Source organism: Vitis vinifera, chromosome 12, assembly GCF_030704535.1.
Source record: "Vitis vinifera cultivar Pinot Noir 40024 chromosome 12, ASM3070453v1".
In the NCBI taxonomy this organism is placed as follows: Eukaryota; Viridiplantae; Streptophyta; class Magnoliopsida; order Vitales; family Vitaceae; genus Vitis; species Vitis vinifera.
Window position 1 is genome coordinate 5152109 of NC_081816.1, and position 25057 is coordinate 5177165.

At 36.4% G+C, this 25057-nt stretch overlaps 5 protein-coding genes across 7 annotated transcripts; 1 reads left to right on the forward strand and 4 right to left on the reverse strand.

Annotated features, from left to right (window-relative positions):
* Positions 1 to 1212: 1212 nt before the first annotated feature.
* Positions 1213 to 9014, forward strand: LOC100256888 (lanC-like protein GCL2). 3 transcript variants are annotated; one of them, XM_010658872.3, is made up of 7 exons: positions 1213 to 1697; positions 1781 to 1959; positions 2112 to 2223; positions 2330 to 2446; positions 2536 to 2853; positions 3299 to 3668; positions 8675 to 9014. In XM_010658872.3, exons 1-6 carry the CDS (start codon positions 1524 to 1526, stop codon positions 3635 to 3637), a joined length of 1239 nt encoding a protein of 412 aa, XP_010657174.1. In that variant the 5' UTR covers positions 1213 to 1523; the 3' UTR covers positions 3638 to 3668; positions 8675 to 9014. The 3 variants fall into 3 exon arrangements, with proteins under 3 accessions (XP_010657174.1, XP_019079156.1, XP_002263345.1); XM_019223611.2 differs by having other exon boundaries at positions 8570 to 8865; XM_002263309.4 differs by lacking the exon at positions 8675 to 9014 and having other exon boundaries at positions 3299 to 3776.
* On the reverse strand, positions 5459 to 8678 carry LOC100249958 (uncharacterized). The gene is made up of 5 exons (XM_002267191.4): positions 8555 to 8678; positions 8266 to 8480; positions 6544 to 6714; positions 6207 to 6442; positions 5459 to 5942 (listed from the first exon to the last, which is right to left on the reverse strand). Exons 1-5 carry the CDS (start codon positions 8622 to 8624, stop codon positions 5693 to 5695), a joined length of 942 nt encoding a protein of 313 aa, XP_002267227.1. The 5' UTR covers positions 8625 to 8678; the 3' UTR covers positions 5459 to 5692.
* On the reverse strand, positions 8969 to 11714 carry LOC100251755 (uncharacterized). Its single transcript, XM_002267228.5, has 5 exons — positions 11562 to 11714; positions 11264 to 11478; positions 9971 to 10141; positions 9645 to 9880; positions 8969 to 9509 (listed from the first exon to the last, which is right to left on the reverse strand). The coding sequence occupies exons 1-5, from the start codon at positions 11629 to 11631 to the stop codon at positions 9260 to 9262; spliced, it is 942 nt and encodes a 313-aa protein (XP_002267264.1). The 5' UTR covers positions 11632 to 11714; the 3' UTR covers positions 8969 to 9259.
* Positions 11715 to 17655: 5941 nt separating this feature from the next.
* Positions 17656 to 20339, reverse strand: LOC109121449 (uncharacterized). The gene is made up of 5 exons (XM_019223613.2): positions 20074 to 20339; positions 19773 to 19987; positions 18550 to 18720; positions 18224 to 18459; positions 17656 to 18088 (listed from the first exon to the last, which is right to left on the reverse strand). Exons 1-5 carry the CDS (start codon positions 20141 to 20143, stop codon positions 17839 to 17841), a joined length of 942 nt encoding a protein of 313 aa, XP_019079158.1. The 5' UTR covers positions 20144 to 20339; the 3' UTR covers positions 17656 to 17838.
* Positions 20340 to 22104: 1765 nt separating this feature from the next.
* On the reverse strand, positions 22105 to 24233 carry LOC100256864 (uncharacterized). Its single transcript, XM_059741288.1, has 5 exons — positions 24081 to 24233; positions 23789 to 23873; positions 22696 to 22806; positions 22346 to 22555; positions 22105 to 22199 (listed from the first exon to the last, which is right to left on the reverse strand). The coding sequence occupies exons 1-5, from the start codon at positions 24231 to 24233 to the stop codon at positions 22105 to 22107; spliced, it is 654 nt and encodes a 217-aa protein (XP_059597271.1).
* Positions 24234 to 25057: the final 824 nt, after the last annotated feature.

Genomic DNA, 25057 nt, shown 5'->3' on the forward strand with positions numbered 1-25057 from the left:
GCAGAATCTTTGAGCGGCGCGTGGGGGTGCATGCGGTCTCCGATGGCGGCGAGGATTCCACGAATGTGTAGATCGGCGCTAGACGATCTCAGTGGTACCTTCAAAAATGAAATCGGAGCAATATTCGCAGCGGTGATGCAAAGAGCAGTGGTCTGTGCAGTGTGAAACTCCTTAACGACGGCGGCTGCAGGTTCGAAACCCAAGGATGATGGCTGGATGACGTCGGAGGTTCAACGGCAAGAGGCTGCGGCGACAGTTGTGATGGCGGAAGCGTTTAGTAAAAGAAAGGAAGTCACACTAATGAAGACAAGACTGCTAAGAAAAGGTCAGAGCAGTGGCTCTGATACCATGTTAGAAATACGGAATAATTGTATTATATTTTCTAAATCAAAGAATATACATCAGTGCCTTTATATAGGAGGTATATGTGTGCGGTACAAGTAATATGTGTGCGGTACAAGTAAAGTGTACTATACAAGTAACCTAACTAGGCCTAAAGCCCATAACATAATATACATTAACAACAGTAATGTATTTTAGTCCCTTCTTCATCAAATTTGCTCACAAACAAATGTGGGACCAATAGTTATAATCCTACGGATACTTATGAAGAATCAACAAAGAGTCCAAAGACAACCCACAAGCTACAACGATATGCTTCTAATGGCACAAATATTATTCACTTTAAACTCCATACTCCATTAGTCCTTATAACTAAGGATATCTCGTACAATTGTGAGATCAAACAAACAAATATTTTTTATGAAGTGAAACAAACTCTCACATCCAAAGGTCGATGATCGACTTTGATACTATTTAAAATGATCCGCTTCTAATTATATAAATATTATTTATTAGATATTCATGCCTTTAAAACATGTCTGCGAAATTTTTTTCCCATATCTAGTATGATATATCACACAAATAAATTTGAAGCATAGAACCCAAAGCTAAAGAGAAGGATAGTCTAATTAAACAATCTCAAATTAAGTGGGAGCAGGATCCTACTTCCAAATAAAATTTACAAAGATTATAGCAGTGGGACTTGGGAGAGCATAAAATTCAAATAATTGGAAATGAAATTGAAAAGTCTGAATATTTCGAAGGATTGGATTCTAAAACAGACCTCCTGACCCATAGAAGAATCATTTAAAGAAACCCTTGGGCTTAAAACCAAGGAAGGTTCTTTGAATTGAGATTCTAAAGCAGGCCAACAGAGAGGAAAGGTCTTAAGCCCATTAAGCTATCTATTCATCAAATCCAGGCAATTGCCCAATCAGCAAAACAAAATCACAAAAGCCCAATTCAAAAGCAAATATGATTTAAAGGGTTTGGTTCAGAGATCCGGTTGGCAGAGCAAACATTAGCCAAGTGTACCAGGTTTTCCACGTGTAGTGAGCCTGAGCTCGAGCTCTGAGCACTCGCGATGGCCATGACGTAAGGGTAACCACATCATTCTTCAGTCTTCACACCATAGGTCCCGCAAACGTCGACCCACAGTCCCACTATCCTCGCGCGAAGCCATGGCTGATCGTTTCTTTCCAAATGTTATGCCAGACTACGTTGCAGAAACCCCACCAACCCAAGAAGAAACACCCCCCCAAGGAGGGGAGGACTCGCTTATCAAGCTTCTCTCTATGCCCTTTTCTGCACTCTCTCAGAGGCTCAAACGAACAGCTCTCGATCTCAAAGAAACCGTAATCATCTATCTCTGTCCCTGTGTATATGGATGAGTTGACGAGTCCAGGGAGAACACCAAGTGTTTGTGTTTTTGTTTCAGGCTGTGATAGAGACTTGGGGACTCACTGGGCAACATGTGCGAGACTTTACCCTCTATTCTGGGGTTCTTGGGACAGCTTACTTGCTGTTCAGAGCGTATCTAGTTACTGCCAACAAGACTGATCTGGGTCTTTGCTCTGAGATTGTGAAAGCCTGCGACTCTGCTTCTTTGGGTTCAAGGTTCACTTTCTACCCGCATGACATAAATTGTTTCTGGGTTCTGGACTGTATTTCAGTTTGCGTACTGTTTGGGATTTGGGATTTATCATAGCTTTTCTACATTGCAAATTAGAACCAATTTGCTGAATTAGGATGGTTGTGTGATGTGTTAGGGATGTTACATTTATATGCGGACGAGCTGGTGTTTGTGCTCTTGGTGCTGTTGCAGCAAAGCACAATGGTGATGAACGTTTGATGAATTACTATTTAACTCAATTTAACGAGGTGGGATTGCATTTTATCTATTGTAGTGGCTGTGTTTATTTCTCAAGTTTTGATTTTCGATTATTGGTGTTTGACCAATGGAATGGATTTTGAGCCATGAAAACAGATAAAACTGCCACGAAGTCTCCCTGATGAGTTATTGTATGGGAGAGTTGGGTTCTTATGGGCGTGTTTGTTCTTAAACAAACATATAGGCCAGGGAACAGTTCCTCCTACCTACACTGTAAGATACTACTATGTTTTGGAGTTTTTTATTTTTATTTTTTGAATGGGAAAATAGGATAGTGGTGATATTCTGATCATATTGTTTAGGGAGCAGTTGTAAGTGAAATTATTAAGAACGGAAGACGATTGGCTAACAAGGGAAGATGCCCATTGATGTTTGAATGGTATGGGGAAAAGTATTTGGGTGCTGCCCATGGCTTGGCGGGGATTATGCATGTTTTAATGCACATGGAATTGAAAATTGATGAGATTGAGGATGTTAAGGGTACTCTACGATACATGATTAAGAATCGGTTTCCAAGAGGGAACTACCCTGCAAGTGAAGAAGATAGAAACGGGGATGTTCTTGTGCACTGGTGTCATGGGGCTCCTGGAGTTGCTCTCACACTTGCCAAAGCAGCTGAGGTAATGTTATTGTGGCTATCAAGCTTACTGAAAATTGATTTATTTATTTATTTTATTTCTGAGAAGCCTTGAAGATGTAGCTTAGCTTGTCTCCCTTGAGCCCTATGCCCAAGCATCTCCTTTTATTATAGTTTGTGTAGCAGTCTAAATGGAGGACTTCTTGTATTGACTAGAATTCTGCCTAAGATATTTTCCCCAAAGAAATTGAAAATGTGGAAGCAACCAGGGCATTGAACCTTTTTCCCCTTTCTTTTCTAATGAACTTAACAGGCAGAAAAGTTTGTGAAATATTTAGTTAGTATAACTAGAAACACTACTTCCTTTTAAGTTGATATGGGAAAGTAGCATCAGTGCTGGGGTGTAAACAATCAGAGAGCTAGATTTTCCTACCTCCTTTTGGTTTATCTTTGTTTATGTTCGTTTTCTCCATTTTTTGCTACCTCAGGTTTTCGGAGATGATGAATTTCTGGAAGCAGCTATCGATGCAGCAGAGGTAGTTTGGAATCGTGGGCTGCTCAAGCGAGTTGGGGTTTGCCATGGCATTAGTGGGAATGCTTATGTGTTTCTCTCACTGTACCGACTGACAGGCAAAATGGAGTTCTTATACAGGGCCAAAGCATTTGCTTGCTTTCTACTTGATAGAGCTCATAAACTTATATCAGATGGAGAGATGCATGGAGGTGATAGCCCCTACTCACTTTTTGAAGGGTCAGGTGGTATGGCTCATCTTTTTCTGGACATGATCGAACCCTCTGAGGCCAGGTTCCCAGCTTATGAACTCTGAAAATTTATGTATCATGGAGGAGAAAATTTATGTAAGAAATTACTTTTGTCTTCGAAGCTCAGCTCTTTTAGAATGCATGTAAGAGGTAAATGTCTTGTGCATTTTCATAGAGTGTATCATATGAGTTGCTTGCTTATAATTTCTCTGGTCATCAATTTCATTTTCACAGAGTTTGTTCTATCATGAATCACTCTAGGAGAGAAAACATTAATAACTATGAATGATCATATCTTTTCCATTCATTTTGGATGCAAGTAGTTGAAACAACTTGTTAATACAAATATGAGGTAAGTCAATTAAGTTATTTTAAGAAATAAATTTTTGTTTGCATCACTTAAATTCAGTTTTCGATTTTTTTTTTCCTTTTAAAGATAACCAGGTGAAATTGTGAGCTCTATCATGAAACAACCTCCACTGAATCACCATTCTTATATATCTTATTAAACTTGTGTCTATGTTAAAACCTTCATAAATAAACCTCATGTTGCAAAATTCAATTTCAATGAAGTTGTTAGGCTCAAATACTCCTGTGAGTAAATAGTTGACAAAAACAGGAAGACCAATGCTTGATTTTGCTAAAAAGTATAAGTTAATGGGTATTGGATAATGTCTTTGTGTGTTGGCAATTTTGGTTCAAAATTTCATTGTAAACTCCTAGCTTGGATACTTCGAATCCTCCTCTGGAATCTTGTCATTTTGAAGATCATTGCACTTGAAAATAACTAGAAATAATGGTGAGCATCTTTGAGGTTGTGGGTAGGTACATAAATTGATTGACCAAGTTTTTAAGCTGTTATTTATATTTTTATTAAAATACAGTTATAAGCTCAAGGGTGCTTAATATCTTTGATTTAATCCAATTGGCTTAGTGTTTGATGGATTCCTTTATAGATCAACTATATCTTAGAAAATTTCAGATTGATGAATGGATCAATCAAGTTTTGATCATGACATGCAAATTTTAAATTTTTTTGATATGATTTGGACCATTGGATGGAGTTATACCCTAGTATTTAAACCTTCTTTTCCAAATTACAGTAAGGAAGAGAAAATGTCCTTGAGAGCCCCCTTGAGCTTTAAAACTTTTTCAACTTGGGGAGCATTTGTTTATTGGGAAAATTTCTAGTTATTTGAGTTAAAAATCATATTTGAGTGAGAAATTTTCCAACAAATTAAGTTGATTCAGTTTTGTTTCCCATTTGTACTCTTGTTCTTTATCTATTGGGGTCAAACTCAAATGTCTTCTTGATTGGGTATCAAGAGGAGGCCGAGATAGTGCTTTATAGTAATATCAAGTGTGCTCCATATGAAGATGGTGTGAAGCTGAATTTGGGATTGGAGTTTTTAGGTTAGGTAAAACCTTATACTTAGTGTTTTCTTTGAAGTGGATTTTGTGATTGTTAGAGACTCCTTTTTTTTTTTTCAGAGATTTTTCATGTTAAATCTTTGTGTCTTTATCTCTCATCTCTCTCTCTCTCTATTCTCTTTCAAATTCATTTTATTTTACCTGAATATCATAACTGTGATTATTGATTAATTTGCTATGTTTGGGATTGCTAAAATGTTAAGATTTGCATGTGAAGTGCTTTATGTATGGTTGTTTAGAATGAAAACTCAATGGAATTGCTGCTATACTCTTGTTTGGGGGAGTGTTGAATCTATTTACATTTGACTTGCATATTTTGGACTATTTGGGAGATTGTTATTGCATCATTTTTGCATGTGTTTTGTTTGTTTGATGAAAAGTTAACATTTGTGGGTTAACCTTTTTAAAATTTTTAAAGGCGCCTATTCAACACCAACCCCCCCACCTCTAGGTGCTAATTCATAATTGAGATTCACCTTCTAGGTTTTTCAACCAAGTTGATGGACCTGAAACCATGTTGATCCACCATAGTTCAGTAATTGAATACATGTGACAAATTAAGATGGCAGTCAGAGTGAAAAACTCCATAAGAGATCTTTAACAAATACATTCTTAAAGCTGCCACAGTGGACATCTTATTCTTCTCATGGATCTTCTTATTCTGCAATTGAACTCGCACAGCATCTTCATCAGGTGCTATGTTTGTTGAGAAAGGTGATGAGTAGTTGATTCACCTGCTCTGGAAGTTGTTCTTGGACAAAATGATTCCCTTCTGCCATGAAAATGATCTCCAAATTTGGCATAAACTCCTTCACTTTCTCACTCCGCGTGTATCCCTCCAACCCAGGTAATTTTAGAGCATAGTCCTTCTCACCCATGATTAGCAGCCCTGGAGCTGTAATTTTTGGATCAGTTATACCACAATCTTCAGCCAAAGTCCTGCAGGGAAGGAGCAAAAATTCAAGTCCTTGATTTTAGGGATTCAAAGGAAATAAGCACCATTCTTGGTGTTTTGGGCCACAAGTCTGTTTTTCCTTGAAGTTCCAAATTGTGGGTTAATCCATTAATGGGGGGTTGTATGGTGTTAGCACCCAAGAACTTTGCTCTATTGCATCCATTTCCAAAGGAATGGCACTCTATAGAAATCATTCTAGTGGTTGTTTTCCTTTAAGTTGCTTCCAGCTTTGTGAATTCTCTAGTTACCTGTATGGAACCTGCAGTGCAGTACGAAACCCAGAATTCTCGTATAGACTTGAGTAGACTTTGAGGTCGTCCTCAGTGAACCATGGCGGTAGAGGGGTAGATGGATTAACTAAGTCCATGATCTCCTGGTCATCACTGGCTACTTGGAGCTCACTTCCACAAAAGAGAATGTAGATGTTTCTTATCACCGTCTTAACATCAAAGCGACCAAAATCTGCTTCAGCTCTCCCTGGTTCCTGCAATTAGATAGGCATTAATGGTGTTGTGATGTGGGAGTGAGCAATTGTAGGAGATTAAAAAAGAAGCTGATGGCAGTGGTGATGACAAAGAATTGTACCCGCCACCTCTGAACATAGAAGCCTTTCGGAAGGAGATGCATTTGGATGGCCGATACACCTGGTAGAGAGAAAGGGATACCCAGTGTTATGACACCAGACACCCTTTCAGGGTGGACTACGGCTACGTGGAATGCCGGCATAGCTCCAAAGTCCTTCCCTACTAGAAATGCCTGGCCCAACAATCACAGTATGGACAATAACCATCTTTGCTTCCAGGATAAATTATGGTAACTACATTATTGCTAGACCACACCATATTTATATGAACACAGGCATAATTAGAGACTTGTACACACACTACTGATGAAGATCTTGGACAATTGCTTATTTTCTTGGGTATTTGCCTCTACATTTCTGATACATGCCCTCATAGAAACAGATAATGCTAATTTGAAGAGAATCTCTCACAAAACTTTTTCATCTAATTTAGTAGAAATTTTAACTGCAACCATTCCAAAAATGATCTCAGAAGAAAATATAACTGTGACAATGATATTGAAATCTTATAGCATTCTTATCTGAGAATAATAAACACTATATAGTTTGTTCTTAGATGATTGTTTTGTATTTATCTACAAGGAATTCTCCTATGGGAGTCAAAAACATGGTAAGTTATCAAAGGGAAGAAAATGGAGAAATCTTGAAGGCATTAAAATGTTGTCTTTCTACAAATCATATGCTTTCTGCCATGGTTATCTTTGCTTTGAATGCTCTGTCATATACTTCCCCATAAACCTTTTGGTATCAAATGCCAGTCCTTTCACAAACCTTCCTTTTATTTTTTATTTTTTTATGTTTTATTTTAATTTCATTGATGAATTACACAATGCAGAGTTCTTAGAAGTTAAAGAGCATCAATAAGAATTTGTTACTTTCTATGTTTTTCTTAGAATGAGTCCGATTACAATCTGTTTGTTGCAAACACAATCAAGGGAGGAATATGATTTATTTATTTAGTATTATTCTTCGCATGATTCCCATAATGAGGCTAAGTATAATGTTTCCAGTGCTAATACAAGTAGACGATATATAAGTCTTCTGAATAAATAACTAAAATTTGGCCAAATAAAAGTTGAACTAGCTAAAACAAATACCAATCTATTTACATTTTGGTAGAATTTGATTATAATTTGTCATGCTGGTATTATGTTCACTATTCTGATATACGTTTATGATAGTAATGTTATTTATTGTGAACTGGTTTCACCAATTCATTATTTAACACTTAGAACAGAGAAATTTTCATAGTACAATAGCCAGCATTCTTGTACTAAATTAGATATGTTTTACATAGTTGGCATTGATCATCAAAAAGGGTTTGGAGCTTAATCCCTATGTATCTTTTCTGAGGTTTCAGAGACTGTTTGAAGTGATTGAATAGTAAACTTCGGTCATAAAATGTTTGTTTCTGAAACTCTTCTATATACGGATAGATTATTGGGAATGTAAAATTTTCTTCAGTTGATTTTATAGATAATATTAGAGTTTGCTAGATAGTGTGGGATTGATCTATTGAATCTAACCAATTTCAATCCTAGTTTAGAAAAATAGTCTTCTGGGTGAGCATAGGGTTAGATTGGATTTTGAGAAATGAGTTTCATATTTAAATTAAGCTAGAATTATTTGTGAACTTGATCCCAACTTACCCAAGTTGTAGCTCTAGCACTTATATCGTTCACAAACGTGTATGGAAAAAGTGAATTTAATGGCATTGCTAGTACCTTATTGATGCCTAAACAGTCCATAACTCCAATTACATCAACCACAAGATCACCAAATGATGCCTTCTCAGGCTCAGGAGGGTGTTGGGAGAGCCCATAGCCCCTGAAATCGAAGGCAATTGCTCGGTAGCCAGCAGCTGCAGCAGCAACCATTTGGTGCCTCCATGAGTACCATATTTCAGGAAAGCCATGCAAGAACAGCACCGCTTTAGGACCTGCACATTGATTTTCTTTTAAGTTCATATATGTTTATTTCAATTGGTATCAGAACCTATGGTTTATTCTTTACCTGTGCCTGTCTCAGCCACATGAAGCTTTAGCCCTCCTACTTCAACATGCTTGTGCTGAATCTGCTCCATCTTTTCTTTAGGTTTTTTTCTGAGAAATTTAACACAACCCCTTTTTGTAGAGAGGAGAGGGATGACTTTTGATGGCCATTCACTGATTCCCACTTCTTGGTTTCTCCTCCCGGAGGAATGGGCTGGTTTCCTGGATGTTGAAAGGTGGAATCTTCCTAGTATTTTCTTGATTTTAAATTCGTATGTGTGTTGGAGGAATAAGTTGACATTAAATTAATGGTTTCAGAGTGAGGTTTATTTATTATCTGTGCCCACCTCTCCCACATGGAGCTTTACGTCATCGTTTCTTTTGGTTTTTTTGAGGCATTTAACCCAATACCTTTTGTAGAGAAGAGGGGATGATCTATTACATAAATGATGTGCATTCCAAAAGATCATATTTAGAGAGAGAGTATTAGCTTAATTAACATCAAGAGTGGGATTTTCTCTCAAGCCATGACAACCCAACTGTATCTCAGCTAGGTTTTGTACTTTTGTTAAGCTAATTGAAAAGATGCGACAAAAGTAAGAACTCCATAAGATGTGTTTTCCAAGTACATTATTAAAGCTGCCATAGTGGGCATTTCATTCTTCTCACTTGGATCTTTTTGTTCTGCCTTTGAAGACTGAACTCGTGAACTCACACACCATCTTCATCAGGTACTATGTTTGTTAAGGAAGGTGATGAGTAGTTGATTCACCTCCTCTGGAAGTTGTTCCTGGACAAAATGGTTTCCTTCTTCATGGAAAATGATCTCCAAATTGGGCATAAACTCCTTCACTTTCTCGCTCCTAATGTATTCCTCCATCCCCGGGAATTTTAGAACATAGTCCTTCTCACCCATGATTAGCATCCCTGGAGCTGTAATTTTCGGATCAGTGATGACAAAATTTACTCCCAAAGTCCTGCATGGAAGCAGAAACAAGTCATAGATTGATTTCAGGATGTATTTTGCCAAGCAACTTCAAAGGAATTCAGTACCATTCCAGGTGTTTTAGGCCACAAGTATGTAATTCCTTAAAGGGAAGTTCTCTTCTTACCTGTATGGAACCTGTAATGCAGTCCGAAACCCAGAATTCTCATATAGACTTGAGTAGACTTTGAGGTCCTCCTCAGTGAACCATGGCGGTAGAGGGGCAGATGGGTCAGCCAAGTCCATAATCTCCTGGTCGTCACTGGCTACTTGGAGCTCACTTCTACAGAAGAGCATGTAGATGTTTCTTATCACTGTCTTAACATCAAAGCGGCCAAAATCTGCTTCAGCTCGCCCTGGCTCCTGCAATTAGACAGGTATTAATGGTAATGAACATGGAAGTGAGCAATGTAAGAGGCTGAAAAAGAAGGTGATGAAAGCGAAAAACTGAACCTGCCACCTCAATACGTAGAAGCCTTTGGGAAAGAGATGCATTGGGATAACAGAAAAACCTGGTAGCATGCAAGGGATACCTAATGTAATGACTCCAGACACCCTTTCAGGGTGGAGCACGGCTACATGGAAAACTGGACCAGCTCCAAAGTCCTTCCCTACTAGGAAAGCCTGCACCAACAATCACACAATCAGCAACAACTAGTTTATTAATTGTAAGCCCGAAGATTACAACATTAGTTTACAAAAGATATCTCATTGATTAATTTAAGTTAAATGTAATCAGAATTAAATTAAAATCAAATCAAATTCCTTGACTTGAGGAACCGGAATGAGTCTCTAACATGTCCCTGCAAGACGATACTCCTGTTAAAGATACCAATCTGGGTGCATAAAAATTGGAATTGATGGGATTTTGGGAGAGATAAGACATGCCAAAGGAGTAGTAATATGGTCTCAAACTAAATGATGGTCCATCAAGATATGTTTCGTCTTAGAAAGAAAGGAACATGGAACATCGGGTTTATACTATTGAAGTATGATTTAGATAGGTTGTCAAGCAGTTTTCAAAGTGGAAATTGGTACAAATATATTTCAACATATATGGATATTTGTATGATTCTCTCAATGCTATAATCCCTGCCAATGAACAGTTTCACATGGAAAGATGCCCATCGTATATTCCTCTATCCCTTCAGTGATATGACAGCTTCTGACCAAGACTTTTGCGCATAGACCTAACATGTTTGAATTTGTCCCTTATGTCTTTTTTTCCACACTCAGAGTTAAAAAACTAATGCATACGTAAGCAAAAGAAATTATGTACAAGAATGGAATCAGGTATGAAAAACGAGACAATGAGACTCTAGAAATACACGGCGGCCGGCGGGTACACATGATCTGATTGAAGTTTTTCCGGTCCTCTAATGAAGTTTTTCGTCTCTTATCTTCCCACTCTGTCTTTCACATTCCCCGAAAAAAAAAAATGAAAAAGAAGCAAAACCATCTGGGTTCGGTTCAGTCCCATTTCTCTGATCTCCACCTTTGAAGACAGTTAAGCTAACAATTTGATTCAAAAGGTTAAACTGCTAACAATTGTTGAAATCAAATCAACATCATCCTTGCAGTCTCATACCCACACATGAGATCATGGATAAACAGATTCTGAAAATAAAAAAATCAGAGATTCAAACTCAAACTAAAAACCCCAAGTTACCAAACGAACATCGAATTCAACCTTGAAGATCAGTTCAAAGTTTTTTGAAATCTTATTGATGGCTTATTATATAGTACCTTACTGATGCCCAAACCGTCCATAACTCCAATGACATCAACCACAAGATCGTCAAAAGACGCCTTCTCAGGCTCAGGAGGCTGTTGGGAGAGCCCATAGCCCCTAAAATCAAAGGCAATTGCTCTGTATCCAGCGGCTGCAGCGGCAACCATTTGGTGCCTCCATGAATACCATATTTCAGGGAAACCATGCAGGAACAGCACCACCTTAGGACCTGCACAGGGACTTCTTTTAGAGGAATGGATACAAAATTAAAGTAACTTCCAGTGGTGTCAAAGCATAAGGTTTGTTCTTCACCTGTGCCCAACTCAGCCACATGAAGCTTCAGTCCGCTCACTTCAACATACTTATGCTGTATCTGCTCCATCTTTCCTATAGGCTTTTTTTCTTTTAATGAGAGATTGAAAGGAAGCCCTTTTTGTAGAGACAGGAGGGGTTGACTTTGTGCTTTTGATGGGTTCTGGGACAGCAGAAGAATGTTATATTTTGGTTTTTCCGAAAATTTGAGGGAAAATGTCCGAAAAAAAAAAAAAAAAGTTAAAAGAAAATAAAAAATAAATTAAATATCAATATATCATTTTTATATACAATTTCAAGCTTATTTTATTTATTTTAATTCATCTGTCTAAAAATTAAATAATTTAAAAATATATAAAATTTTAATTAATTTTAATTTTAATTTTCTTTTTATATTTTCATATGGCAATCAAATATAAAAAATTATTTTCTTTTATTTATTTTTTCTTTCCTTAATGTTTTTTAAGAACCAAACATAATCTAAATCATTTCATGTCTACTTTCACTACAAATCAATATCATTAGTCCTCATAATTATTTTTGAAAGTAACTTTCAAAAACAATTTTTAACCACTGTTTTCTAATACCTTATAAAACAAAAATCGAAAATTTAAAATATTTTTAATTATTCTTTATTTTATATAATTATTTTTAAAAATAATTTTTAAAAAATAATTAAAAATATTATTTGAAAACACATATTTCCCATTTTTAATAATAGAAAACAAAAAACATGACTTTATTTTTTTTTTAATAATAAAAAAAGACATTTTTATAATTATCAAACGTGTTTTCCAAACAGAATTAAAAAAAAAAAAAAAAGGTTGTCAAATAGGGTTTTAATATTTGTTTTTGTTTTGTTTTTTCTTTAATTCTGTTGTTTCTCTTTTTTTAATTATTTATTTTTATTATCATCACCTTGTTATCACTTGTCACGTCTATTTTCTAAAGGCTCGCAGCTACGTTTTGGTTTCAAAAAGTAACAAGAAATGAAAAAAAATAAAATAACACTATGTTTGGTTATATAAATATTTAATTTTTTTTATATAAAAGATTTAAATAAGTTAAATAAATTTGAAATATGATATCAAAATAATTTATTTACTTTAAATTTATATATATATATATAATTTTTTTTTTCTTGTATTTTTTCTCAAATTTTCCTAAAATCAAACTATGCTAAAAAAAATAAATTTTTCATAATACAAATATATGTAAACCCTTTTAGAAGTGAGGGGGGCCCGGGGAAGCTTGTTTCTTCTCCTTCTCCTTTTGCATGACATGTGTGGAAGAAGAGAGGGGGGGGGGGGGGGACCTTCCCATGCATGGCCTGAGACGCGGACAACCGGCAGGAGGCATGGCTGCCCATGGGAGTGGTTGGGGTCTCCCATGCTGGCTGACGGGGGGGAATAGGAAGGTGGCTGGGGTTTTCTAGAGGAGGGAGGACACGGGAGAGGGGCAGCCGGGAGAGAGGAGATTTTTTGGGGGGGAAGAAGGTAAAGGTATGACTGCCATTAATCTTTGGTTTTTCTTCTATTAGTAAAGAGCTTTTCTTTCTCTCTTTTCTCAAGATTTCATGTGGATTGCTTGACTTGTGTTTAGCTTTGATGGGTTTATTGCTGTTATCTCGTTTATTTTCCTTGGGAGTAATTTGAAGGTAACACAGCTCTGTTTTATCTTTACTATACATCATGTGGGAGTTTTGTTTGCCCTCACTTCCATGAGATGCATTATGCTTCACTCACCTTCATCTGAACTCGTGGATTGACATATGAAACGAGGTTTGTAGGAGTTCATTGGGTTCCCATAATTTTCGTGCTCTGTTTTCCGTTTTCCCATGTTCTCGGTGCCCTGCCATGGTGAATATCATAGTTCTCCATTCTGTCGGAGTTTACATACCGGAGAGCACCCGTAATCGCGGCCTCAGGTGCAGGCGCAGGCGGGCGCTGGTGCTGGCGCAGGAGGGCGCTGGTGCTGGCGGACGCTGGCGCAGGCGTAGGCAGGCGCTGGTGCGGGCGCTGGCACGGGCTCGGTGCACGCAGGCGGGCGCTGGTGCTGGCGCAGGAGGGCGCTGGTGCTGGCGCAGGAGGGCGCTGGTGCTGGCGGACGCTGGTGCGGGTGCTGGCGCGGCCTCAGGTGCAGACGGACGCTGGTGCGGGCGGGGCGCTGGCGCGGGCGCAGGCGCAGGCGCGGCATCCAGTGACGATGCCGGTGCCACCCCAGGCGACTCATTCCACGCCGGCAACCTCTCTCTTTCTTCCACCTTGGGCTCGCCCATGGATGATGGGTGTGGGCCTGAGTTGGAGCCCAGGCCCGTTTGTGAGGGTGAGGAGCCTCATGCCAGCCATCTTCCTGGCCCAAGTCCACCTCAAGTTATGCCTTGGGCTTGCCCATGTTGGCCTTGAACTTGGGCCTGAGTTGGAGCCCAGACCCAAGCTCTTGGTGACGGTTTTGGGCTTGAGTTGGAGCCCAACCTAGGCATGTTGATGAAGGGCCCCATCCCCCCTATGCTAGCCACCCTCATTGGCCCATGCCCACATCAATTTAGCCCATTAGGTTGCCCAAATCCACATAATTCTCTTAAAAACCTCTAATATCCATAATTAATTAATTCAATCATTCAATCTTACTTGTTATCTTATTCTATTTTTACCAATTTATTTAACTCATCTTAAAGACAATTAAAAGACAAATTATTATTGTTAATTATATTTTTTATCTTGAAATTTATACTACTCAATTTCACTATTTTAAATATTATGATTGTTAATTATTATTATTACTCCGTACGCATCTATTTATCATATTTTAAAATCTTACTCATTGAAGTTAAATTCTAATCCTTCAAAAACCCCATATCTTAATCTAATCTTTTAATAATCCGTTTAAATCTCACTTTCATCAATTAAGAATTATTATCATATATTTATCTAGTTATTTGAAGTCTTACCTTCTCAAAAATCCTATGTCTTAATTCAATTTTTCAATAGTCTGTTCAAACCTTATTCGTCTAAATGTTATCTTCCTTAAGTAGAATTATTATCATATATCTATTTATTTATTTAAAGTCTAATTCTTAAAAAACCCAACGTCCTAGTTTAATTTTTAACCCTAAAAATTCTACTATTCTTTTTTTACTCGTTTAAATGTTATTTTCGTTAATTAGTATTATTATCCTATATTAGTTTATTTACTTAAAATCCGATCCTTCAAAGATCCAATGCCTTAATATCATTTTCCAAGCCCTAAAAAATCCACTATTCGTCTAAATGTCACTTTCGTTAATTAGGAATTATTGTCTCATATTTATTTATTCAAAGTCTAATCCTTCAAAAATCCAATGTCACAATTTAATTTTCAATCCTAAAAATTTTACAATTCATTTAAATGTTATCCTCATCATTTAGAATCATTATACCACATCTATTTAAAGTTCACTCTTTCGAAAACCTCATGTCCTAAGTTAACTTTCGATCCCAGAAATTCCATTATCCGCCTAAATGTTATTTTCAATAGTTAGAATTCTTATCCCCTATCTATTTATTTATTTAAGGTCCAACTTTTCAAAAATTCAACGTCCTAATTTAATTTTTAATCCTAAAAATTCCACTACTCACTTTCTATTCGTTTAAAACATTGTTTTCATTAAGTAGGGTTATTATTCCATGTTATCTATTTAATCTAATCGTTAAAATTCAATTCATCAGAACTCGACTTCCAAATCTAATTTTCAACCTCAAAAGCTCCGTCGTCCATATATCGCCGTTTAATGATTATTCTCGTTATTAATGTTATTCCATCCACTCGCTTATTCAGTTATTCATATACCAAAGATCTCACCTCTAAATAAATTCTTAAGTTTTCAATCTCTAAATTCACATATTCAAATCTCTAAAATTCCATCTTTCGCAATTATTTACCTAAACTTTATTACTTCCCCATCGTTATTATTCAATCCCTTTAAGTATTCACTCATCCACTTATCCTCTCATTTAAAATCCCGAACTCTCAAATCTTTTTCAAAGTTTCCAACCTCGTTCAAATTTAATTTCTAAAAATTTTCATTCCCGCATTTAATTCCTGAAAGTCTGACCTTCAAATAAACTCTAAAATCCCAATTTTCTTTAAATAACTTTTGATATTCCAATTTTTCAAATCTCAAATAGCTTAATTCCATTCTGGTCTTCAAGCAATCTTCCGCTCCTCTTGTTTTTAATAAGCATGAACAAATTTTTCGTAATTCCAAACAATGGAATTTATGGGATTAATTCATGTAAAATAAACGGGTTTTGGTGGGGGCCCCACATATGTGATTGATCGATTGATTGATTGATAGATCGATTTGATTATGATACATGATTGATTTATCCTGCTCTTTAACATGCATGTTAGAAATTATTCCTAAATTGTATACTAACCCCTCTATTGATAGCGCATGGTGGATCGTTGCCCAGGTATGTACCCATTTTCCCTCTAATCGCTGTCTATGCATGTCCCGATTCTCACGTGTGCATGATCACTATGAGTATTCATTGATTCCCTCATCAATTGTCATGATTGCTTCATTTTATTAGTAGAGACCCAACTTTAGAGACTTAGAGGGGGTGTTATGATCTTTACCGTACTTTCCTGATAAGTAACCTGACCCTTGAGCTTGATCCGGTTTTTCACAGACCATCTTTTCCAAAATAAGGAGTCACACTTAGAGTTTTCTTTCTTATTTTGTTTCCTTTTTTTTAAAAAATAAAATAAAATAAAAATAAGTGGCAACTCCAAGTCAATTCTTTTTAATAAATAAAATCATTTTTTAAATAAAAATTGAGCTCACCATCAAGTGGGAAACGCATGAGTCGAAATGCGGGATCCATAATATTAAAGAAAATAAAAAATAATTAAAATTAATTAAATTTTTATATTTTTAATTGTTTAATCTTTATTTCAAAGAGTTAAAATTAGTGAAATGAATTTCAAGTAATATATAAAAATGATTTATTGACTTTAAATCTATTTTTTATTTACCTTCACTTTTTCCTTTCTTTTACATTTCTTTTTTATTTTCTTTTTCTTATATTTTCCCTCAAACTTTTTATTACCAAACATAGCCTTTATATTTTATTTTTGATTTATAAAAGGAAAATGACAAATAAAATGTATGTTATAAATTCAATCAATTAGTATTTCATATAATTGTAGATCTTGAATCTTTGGGAAAGAAGTTGTTGGCCAAATAAATGATGGTCCAAACAAGTCATTGAATACCCCAAAATTTGGTGAGTTGGTGGGGGTGATGATAAGAGAGAAGTCTCACTTCTTGGTTTCAACGCCCCTAGAAATGGGTTGGTTCCTTCCATGGGTTAGTTTGGGGTAGTGGAGGATTTGGGCTCTTTACCAACCGTTTTCGAGAAACAATTTTTTGTTATTAAAAAAGAAAAAAGAAAAATACATTTGATAACCAAAAATTATTTTTAATTATTTATTATTATTTTCATTTGTTTTTTAAATATTATTTTTAAAAATAATTATACATTAAAAATAAAAATTACACATAAAAATGATTTTTAAAATATATTTAAAATATTAAAAATATATTAAAAATATATTTATAACATTTTAGGTTTTCAAGCAAACTTTTGTTATAAAATATTAAAGAATAATTTTTAAAAATTATTCTCAAAAAACTATTTTTCACAACCATTTTCAAAAATAGTTATAAAAAATAAGTCCTTAAAGTTTGGACAATTTTCTTCTTCTTCTTTTATTGAAAAATTGAACTTAAAAAATGAAAAAAAAAAAATACTAATTTGGTGTTTTGATAAAAATAAAAATAAATAAAAAGTGAAAACCATTTTTTAAAAAGTTGAAAATGAATCAAGAAATAAAATTATATAAAATACATTACGGTAATCTAAAAGGAATATAAATATTAATGAAATATTAATATAAATAAAATATTATCTCATCTATTTTTAAAATCAAATATAATCTTAAAAGTATCGTATAAATATTTTGTTCATTTATTAAACTAAGGATTATTATAAGTAAATATTTTTATATTCGAACTATTTAGTTGATTAAATATATAAATACATACATAAATACAAATATATATATATATATATTATTTCTTCTCATAATTTTCTTCATTAGTAGGAACTCCATAAGAGATGTTTTCCAAATACATTATTAAAGCTGCCACAGTGAGCATTCCATTCTTCTTACTCGGATCTTTTTGTTCTGCCTCTGGAGACTGAACTCATGAACTCACACACCATCTTCATCAGGTACTATGTTTGTTAAGGAAGGTGATGACTAGTTGATTCACCTCCTCTGGAAATTGTTCCTGGACAAAATGGTTTCCTTCTTCATGGAAAATGATCTCCAAATTGGGCATAAACTCCTTTACTTTCTCGCTCCTAATGTATTCCTCCATCCCCGGGAATTTTAGAACATAGTCCTTCTCACCCATGATAAGCATCCCTGGAGCTGTAATTTTCGGATCCTTCACACCGCAATCTATACCCAAAGTCCTGCATGGAACCAGCAATAAGTCATAGATTGATTTCAGGATGTATTTTGCCAAGCAACTTCAAAGGAATTCAGTACCATTCCAGGTGTTTTAGGCCACAAGTATGTAATTTCTTCAAGGAAAGTTCCCTTCTTACCTGTATGGAACCTGTAATGGAGTCCGAAACCCAGAATTCTCGTATAGACTTGAGTAGACTTTGAGATCCTCCTCAGTGAACCATGGTGGTAGAGGGGCAGATGGGTCAGCCAAGTCCATGATCTCCTGGTCGTCACTGGCTACTTGGAGCTCACTTCTACAGAAGAGCATGTAGATGTTTCTTATCACTGTCTTAACATCAAAGCGGCCAAAATCTGCTTCAGCTCGCCCTGGCTCCTGCAATTAGACAGGTATTAATGGTACTGAACATGGAAGTGAGCAATGTAAGAGGCTGAAAAAGAAGATGATGAAGGCGAAAAACTGAACCTGCCACCTCAATATGTAGAAGCCTTTGGGAAGGAGATGCATTGGGATAACAGAAACACCCGGTAGCATGAAAGGGATACCTAATGTTACGACTCCAGACACCCTTTCAGGGTGGAGCACGGCTACATGGAATGCTGGAAAAGCTCCAGAGTCCTTCCCTACTAGAAAAGCCTGCTCCAACAATCCCACCATCATCAACAACTAGTTTATTAACTGTAAGCCTGAAGATTATAAAATTAGTTTACAAAAGATATTACATTGGTTAATTTAAGTTAAATGTAATCAGAATTAAATTAAAATCAAATCAAATTCCTTGACTTGAGGAACTGGAATGAGTCTCTAACATGTCCCTGCAAGACGATAATCCTGTTCGAGATACCGATCTTGGTGCATAAAAATTGGAATTGACGGGATGATAGAGGCTTTGTGAGACAAGCCAAAGGAGTAGTGAGCAACATGGCCTTGTACGCAATGATAGTCCGTCAAGTGCTCAAAGCTACTGCCAATGAACGGTTTCACGTGGAAAGATGCCCCTCGTACATTCCTCTATCCTTCAGTGATATGACGCCTCTGATCAAGACATTTACGCCCATACCAAACAGTAATGAACTTGTCCCTTTTTTTGGTACCCTAAAAAAAAGGTAATGACTGTAGAAAAAAAATTACTTTTGCAAAAAAAAGATCAAAAATGTATGTGGTGAAGATTTCATCCCTTTTTAATTGATTATCCAAAAAATTATTTAGAATGGAAGCAGGTAAGGAAAACGAGACAATCAGACTGCAGAAATAAACGGCGGCCGGCGGGTACATATGATCTGATCGGTGACACTTTTCCGTTCCTCTAATAAAGTTTTTCTTCTCTATTTTCCCACTGTCTTTCACATTCCCGGAAAAAGAAAACATGAAAGAGAACCAAAACCATCTGGGTTCGGTTCAGTCCCATCTCTCAGAACCCCATTTCTCTAATCTCCACCTTTGAAGACAGTTAAGCTACCGATTTGATTCAAAAGGTTCAACTACTAACAATTGTTGAAATCAAATCAACACCATCCTTGCAGTCTCATACCCACACATGAGATCATGGATAAACAGATTCTGAAAATAAAAAATCAGAGATCCAAACTCAAACTAAAAACCCCAAGTTACCAAACGAACACCGAATTCACCCTTGAAGATCAGTTCAAAGTTTTTTGAAATCTTATTGATGGCTTCTTATATAGTACCTTACTGATGCCGAAACTGTCCATAATTCCAATGACATCAACCACAAGATCATCAAAAGACGCCTTCTCAGGCTCAGGAGGCTGCTGGGAGAGCCCATAGCCCCTGAAATCAAAGGCAATGGCTCGGTATCCAGCAGCTGCAGCAGCAATCATTTGGTGCCTCCATGAATACCATATTTCAGGGAAACCATGCAGGAACAGCACCACCTTAGGACCTGCAGAGTGACTTCTTTTAGATTAAAGGATGCAAAAAAATTAAAGTAACTTCAAATGGTGTCAAAGCATAAGGTTTGTTCTTCACCTGTGCCCAACTCAGCCACATGAAGCTTCAGTCCGCTCACTTCAACATACTTATGCTGTATCTGCTCCATCTTTCCTTTTGGGTCTCTTCTTTTTCTGAGAGATTTATCGGAAGCCCTTTCTGTAGAGAAGTGGGGATGACTTTCGATGCTTTTAATTTTAAATCATTTTTTTTTCCATTCACTTTTCTTTCCTTCTACTCAAAACTTTTTGAACCAAACATAGCTTTCATATTTTATATTTGATTTATAAAAATAAAATGTATATTATAAATCCAATTAATTAGTACTCCATGTAATTGTAGATCTTGAATATTTGGGAAAGAAGTTGTAGGCCAAATAAATGATAATCCAAACAAGTCATTAAATGCCCCAAAATTTGGTGAGTTGGTGGGGGTAGTAACTAAGAAGTCTGCCTTCTTGGTTTTCTCCGCCCCTAGAAATGGGTTGGTTTCTTCCATGTTCAGAGGTTAAAGCTTTCAAGTACGCTTTTTTGGTTGTCTCATGTTTGTTAAAAGAGACAACCATCACTTGATTTAATTAATATGCATGATGGGTTAGTGAGAGGCTTTGGAGGGTTAATGTCTTGGGAGTAATAATAATAATAATAATAATAATAATAATAATAATAATAATAATAATAATAATAATAATAATAATAGCTTTTAGCTTAAAATATTTTTTGCTAATAACACTTATTCTATCAAAAGTGCTTTTATGATAAAGTAATTAGTGTTTAAATATTTAATAATGTTTTAAAAAACAAAGGGTTGTATGCTACATTCCATAGGAATGAAGCGCTCCTAAAAAGGAATCTATTGATTTTCTCCCAATTGGTTGAACCTCAAGGTTATGTTTGGTTTGGAAAATGTTAAGGAAAGGAAAAAAAAAATCATGTGGAAAATTGTTTTATTAGTTTGGGCGACATGAAAAATATGATGAAAAAAAATATAAAGAAAAATATTAAAGAAAATATCATAATATTTTCCCTACTATTTTCCTTAAAAAATAATGAGGAAAATAAAAGAAAAGATAAGGGAAAAGTTGGGGGAAATTTTATTGGGCTCGTGAAGCATCTCCTCCCTCTTCCCCACCTCCTTGGTTAGCTCCTCCACCCTGGCCTTCAGCTCTGCATCGGATCGCTCCAGCTTTGCCACCTTAGCCCTCAAGCAGGCGATCTCCTCTGTGGCGGTGTGGATCTGGTCCACCATACACTTCTCCTCCCTGCGTCAGGCTTCGCGGTGGTCAACGAAGATTTCAACAACTTTGGCATTGGCTTTGGAGTCCTCCTTCCGATGGGACTTGAGGCGGCAGAGCTCTTACTTAGCTTGGAGCAGCTTGAGATGGAGGGTAGAGAGCTGGAAGATTGAGGAGGAGGATGGGAGGAGGGCCAAGAAGAGGGAGAAGCTGAGGCCAAGGTAGGAGGAGAGCAGTTTCCCATGTGGGTGTAGAGTCCCACTGATGATTCTGACTCTAAGCTTCTTCTTCCACCTTCTCCTCCATCACCATTGCTGAGTGGAGCTCAGTATGATTCCTGAGATCATGTGATGCCTGCAGCTTACGTATTTAATATTTATTACTTTGATATTGTTTGGTGATCGATAAAATGAGTGAAGTCTTTGTTTTTCCTATTCTTTAAAAATAGAAATTTATAAATGTTAAATTTTTGGTATGGTAGTAGAATTTGCTCATAGAAATTGTTTGAAGAGATTGCTAACCCTTTAAGACAAATTATTGATTTGTTTTCCTTCCATTTTTCCTTGACATTTTTTCATGGTTAACAAACAAAAAAAATGAATTCTTTTTTTTTTTCCCTTGAATTTCCCATGGATAACTAAACAAGTGAAAAATTTATATTCATTTCCTTAACTTTTTCTTTCCTTCCATTTTTCCTCCAAATTTTCTTTCTCTCGTATTTTCCGAGATCCAAACATAGCCTAAGTGAAGTCTCTGGTTCAAGGGTGAATCACCCAAGTGTTCAAGTCCATGATCTCCAAAGTGGGCATAAACTCCTTCACTTTCTAGATTTTAATTTATTCCTCCATCCGTGGGGATTTTAGAACATAGTCCTTTTCACCCACGATTAGCAGCACTGGAGCTGTAATTTTCGGATCCTTCACACCGCAATCTTGACCCAAAGTCATGGAAGCAGCAACAAGTCATAGATTGATTTCAGGATCTATTTTGCCAAGCAACTTCAAAGGAAAATCAGTATCATTCCAGGTGTTTTAGGCCAGAAGTGTGTAATTCCTTCAAGGGAAGTTCTCTTCTTACCTGTATGGAACCCGGAATTCTCGTATAGACTTGAGTAGACTTTGAGGTCCTCCTGGGTGAACCATACCGGTAGAGGGGTAGATGGATCAACTAAGTCCATGATCTCCTGGTCATCACTAGCTACTTGGAGCTCACTTCTACAGAACAGAATGTTGATGTTTCTTATCACCGTCTTAACATCAAAGCGACCAAAATCTGCTTCAGCTCTCCCTGGCTCTTGCAATTAGATAGGCATTGATGGTCTTGTGATTTGGAAGTGAGCAATTGTAAGAGATTCAAAAGAAAGCTGACCCGCCACCTCTGAACATAGAAGCCTTTGGGAAAGAGTTGCATTTGGATGGCAAATGCACCTGGTGGAGTGAAAGGGGCATCCAGTATTATGACACCAGACACCCTTTCAGGGTGGACCACGGCTACCTGGAATGCCGGAAGAGCTCCAAAGTCTTCCCTACTAGAAAAGCCTGCTCCAACAATCCCACCATCAGCAACAACTAAGTTTATTAAATGTAAGCTGAAGATCAGAAAATTAGTTTACGAAAAGATATCGCATTGATCAACTTAAGTTAAATGTATCAGAATTAAATTAAAATCAAATCAAAACAAATTCCTTGACTTGAGGAAACGGAATCAGAGTCTCTAACATGTCCCTGCAAGACTATACTCCTGTTAGCGATACCAATCTGGGTGCATAAAAATTGGAATTGATGGGATGAGAGAGGCTTTGTAAGAGCATCCGCCATTGATCTTTGGGGGAGATAGAAGACATGCCAAAGGAGTAGTGAGGAACATGGTCTCATACTAAATGATAGTCCATCAAGATATGTTTCATTTTGGAATGCAACATGGAACTTCGGGTTTTTATTATTGAACTATGATTTAGCTTGGTTGTCAAACACTTTTCAAAATGATTTAGCTTGGTTGTCAAACACTTTTCAAAGTGAAAATGGGTACAAATGTGATATCCCACATCGGATAGGGGGAAAGTTCTCGACGCTATATAAGTATAGACTTCTTTTAACCTTGTAAACGCGTTTTAAAGCCATGAAAACCTCTTTGAATTCAAAGCGAACAATATCTACACGGCTTCCGTGAAGGATTACAACAAATATTTTTCAACACATGGAAATTTGTATGATTTTCTCAAAGCTATAATCCCAGCCAATGAACAGTTTCACATGGAAAGATTCCCATCATACATTTGCGCATATACCTAACTGGTTTGAACTTGTCCCTTCTCCTTTTTTGTTTCTACACTAATAGTCAAAGAAAGGAATCAGGTATGAAAAACAAGACAATGAGACAACAGAAATAAACGGCGGGTACATGTGATCTGATTGGTGACACTTTTCTAATACTCTATTAAAGTTTTTCTTCCCTATTTTCCCACTCTGTCTTTCACATTCCTAGAAAAAAAAAAAAAAAAACATGAAAGAGAAGCACAACCATCTGGGTTCAGTTCAGTCCCATTTCTCGGAACCCTCTCCAGCTTGAAGACAGTTAAGCTACCAATTTGATTCAACAGGTTAAACTGCCAACAATTGTTGAAATAAAAAATCAACACCATCATTGCAGTCTAATACCCACACATGATATCACTGATAAACAGCTCGGAAAATAAACAATCAGAGATCCCAACTCAAACTAAAAACCCCAAGTTATCAAACTAGCACCAACTTCATCCTTGAAGATCAGTTCAAAGTTTTTGAAATTTTATAAATGGCATATTATATAGCACCTTACTGATGCCCAAACTGTCCATAACTCCAATGATATTAACCACAAGATCATCAAAAGACGCCTTCTCAGGCTCAGGAGGCTGTTGGGAGAGCCCATAGCCCCTAAAATCAAAGGCAATTGCTCTGTATCCAGCGGCTGCAGCGGCAACCATTTGGTGCCTCCATGAATACCATATTTCAGGGAAGCCATGCAGGAACAGCACCACCTTAGGACCTGCACAGATGCTTCTTTTATAGGAACGGATACACAATTAAACTAACTTCAAATGGTATCAGAGCATAAGGTTTGTTCTTCACCTGTGCCCAACACAGCCACATAAGCTTCAGTCTGTTCACTTCAACATACTTATGCTCTATCTGCTCCATCTTTCCTCTTGGCTTTTTCTTTTTGCTGAGAATAGAAGCCCTCTTTGTAAAGATAAGAGGGGATGACTATTGATGCTTTTGATGGGTTTTCGCTAATGGAATAGTAGCGTGAATGATTTTATGTCTACTTTCTCTACTGATAATTAGTGTTTGGAAACTATTTTTTAAAATAGTTCTAAAAAACGGTTTTTAAAAACAGTTTTTGAATATTGTTTTCTAATGTTTTGTAAAATAAAAATCTATTTGAAAACTTGAAATGTTTTTAATTTGTTTACAATATTTTGCTTTAATTCAACTGTTCTTCATGTTTGTATAATTAATTTTTAAAACAACCCTTAAAAAACAAATAAAAACAATTAAAAGATGTTCTCTCCAAATGATCGAAGAGAAAAAAGAGGAAGGCAACAACCAGAAAAGATTAGCCAGTAACAATACTGCAGCCGCAAGAAAGAACAATTGACAAAAGTTTTCCTTAGTAGCAAAGATCAAGAACCTGGAATTATTTCCATTGCCTTGAGAAAAATTCAGAAATGTCGAAACCCAACTTAGACTCGAATTCTTGAGAGCATGATATGATATGAAGAAGCTCAAAAGGGCAAGACAACATCAA

Excerpts from the sequence above, each read along its gene's own strand:
- LOC100256888 (XM_010658872.3), top strand. The coding sequence starts at position 1,524 with ATGGCTGATCGTTTCTTTCCAAATGTTATGCCAGACTACGTTGCAGAA. Across the intron at positions 1,698-1,780 it reads CTCTCGATCTCAAAGAAACC|GCTGTGATAGAGACTTGGGG; the intron begins GTAATCATCTAT and ends TTTTTGTTTCAG. Across the intron at positions 1,960-2,111 it reads TCTGCTTCTTTGGGTTCAAG|GGATGTTACATTTATATGCG; the intron begins GTTCACTTTCTA and ends GTGATGTGTTAG.
- LOC100249958 (XM_002267191.4), bottom strand. The coding sequence starts at position 8,624 with ATGGAGCAGATTCAGCACAAGCATGTTGAAGTAGGAGGGCTAAAGCTT. Across the intron at positions 8,481-8,554 it reads TGTGGCTGAGACAGGCACAG|GTCCTAAAGCGGTGCTGTTC; the intron begins GTAAAGAATAAA and ends ATCAATGTGCAG. Across the intron at positions 6,443-6,543 it reads TCTATGTTCAGAGGTGGCGG|GAACCAGGGAGAGCTGAAGC; the intron begins GTACAATTCTTT and ends ATCTAATTGCAG.
- LOC100251755 (XM_002267228.5), bottom strand. The coding sequence starts at position 11,631 with ATGGAGCAGATACAGCATAAGTATGTTGAAGTGAGCGGACTGAAGCTT. Across the intron at positions 11,479-11,561 it reads TGTGGCTGAGTTGGGCACAG|GTCCTAAGGTGGTGCTGTTC; the intron begins GTGAAGAACAAA and ends GTCCCTGTGCAG. Across the intron at positions 10,142-11,263 it reads ACGGTTTGGGCATCAGTAAG|GCTTTCCTAGTAGGGAAGGA; the intron begins GTACTATATAAT and ends TTGTTGGTGCAG.
- LOC109121449 (XM_019223613.2), bottom strand. The coding sequence starts at position 20,143 with ATGGAGCAGATACAGCATAAGTATGTTGAAGTGAGCGGACTGAAGCTT. Across the intron at positions 18,721-19,772 it reads ACAGTTTCGGCATCAGTAAG|GCTTTTCTAGTAGGGAAGGA; the intron begins GTACTATATAAG and ends TTGTTGGAGCAG. Across the intron at positions 18,089-18,223 it reads CCATTACAGGTTCCATACAG|GACTTTGGGTATAGATTGCG; the intron begins GTAAGAAGGGAA and ends GGTTCCATGCAG.
- LOC100256864 (XM_059741288.1), bottom strand. The coding sequence starts at position 24,233 with ATGGTTGCCGCTGCAGCCGCTGGATACAGAGCAATTGCCTTTGATTTT. Across the intron at positions 23,874-24,080 it reads ACAGTTTGGGCATCAGTAAG|TTTAACCTGTTGAATCAAAT; the intron begins GTGCTATATAAT and ends AATTGTTGGCAG. Across the intron at positions 22,200-22,345 it reads GAATTCCGGGTTCCATACAG|ATTGCGGTGTGAAGGATCCG; the intron begins GTAAGAAGAGAA and ends CTTTGGGTCAAG.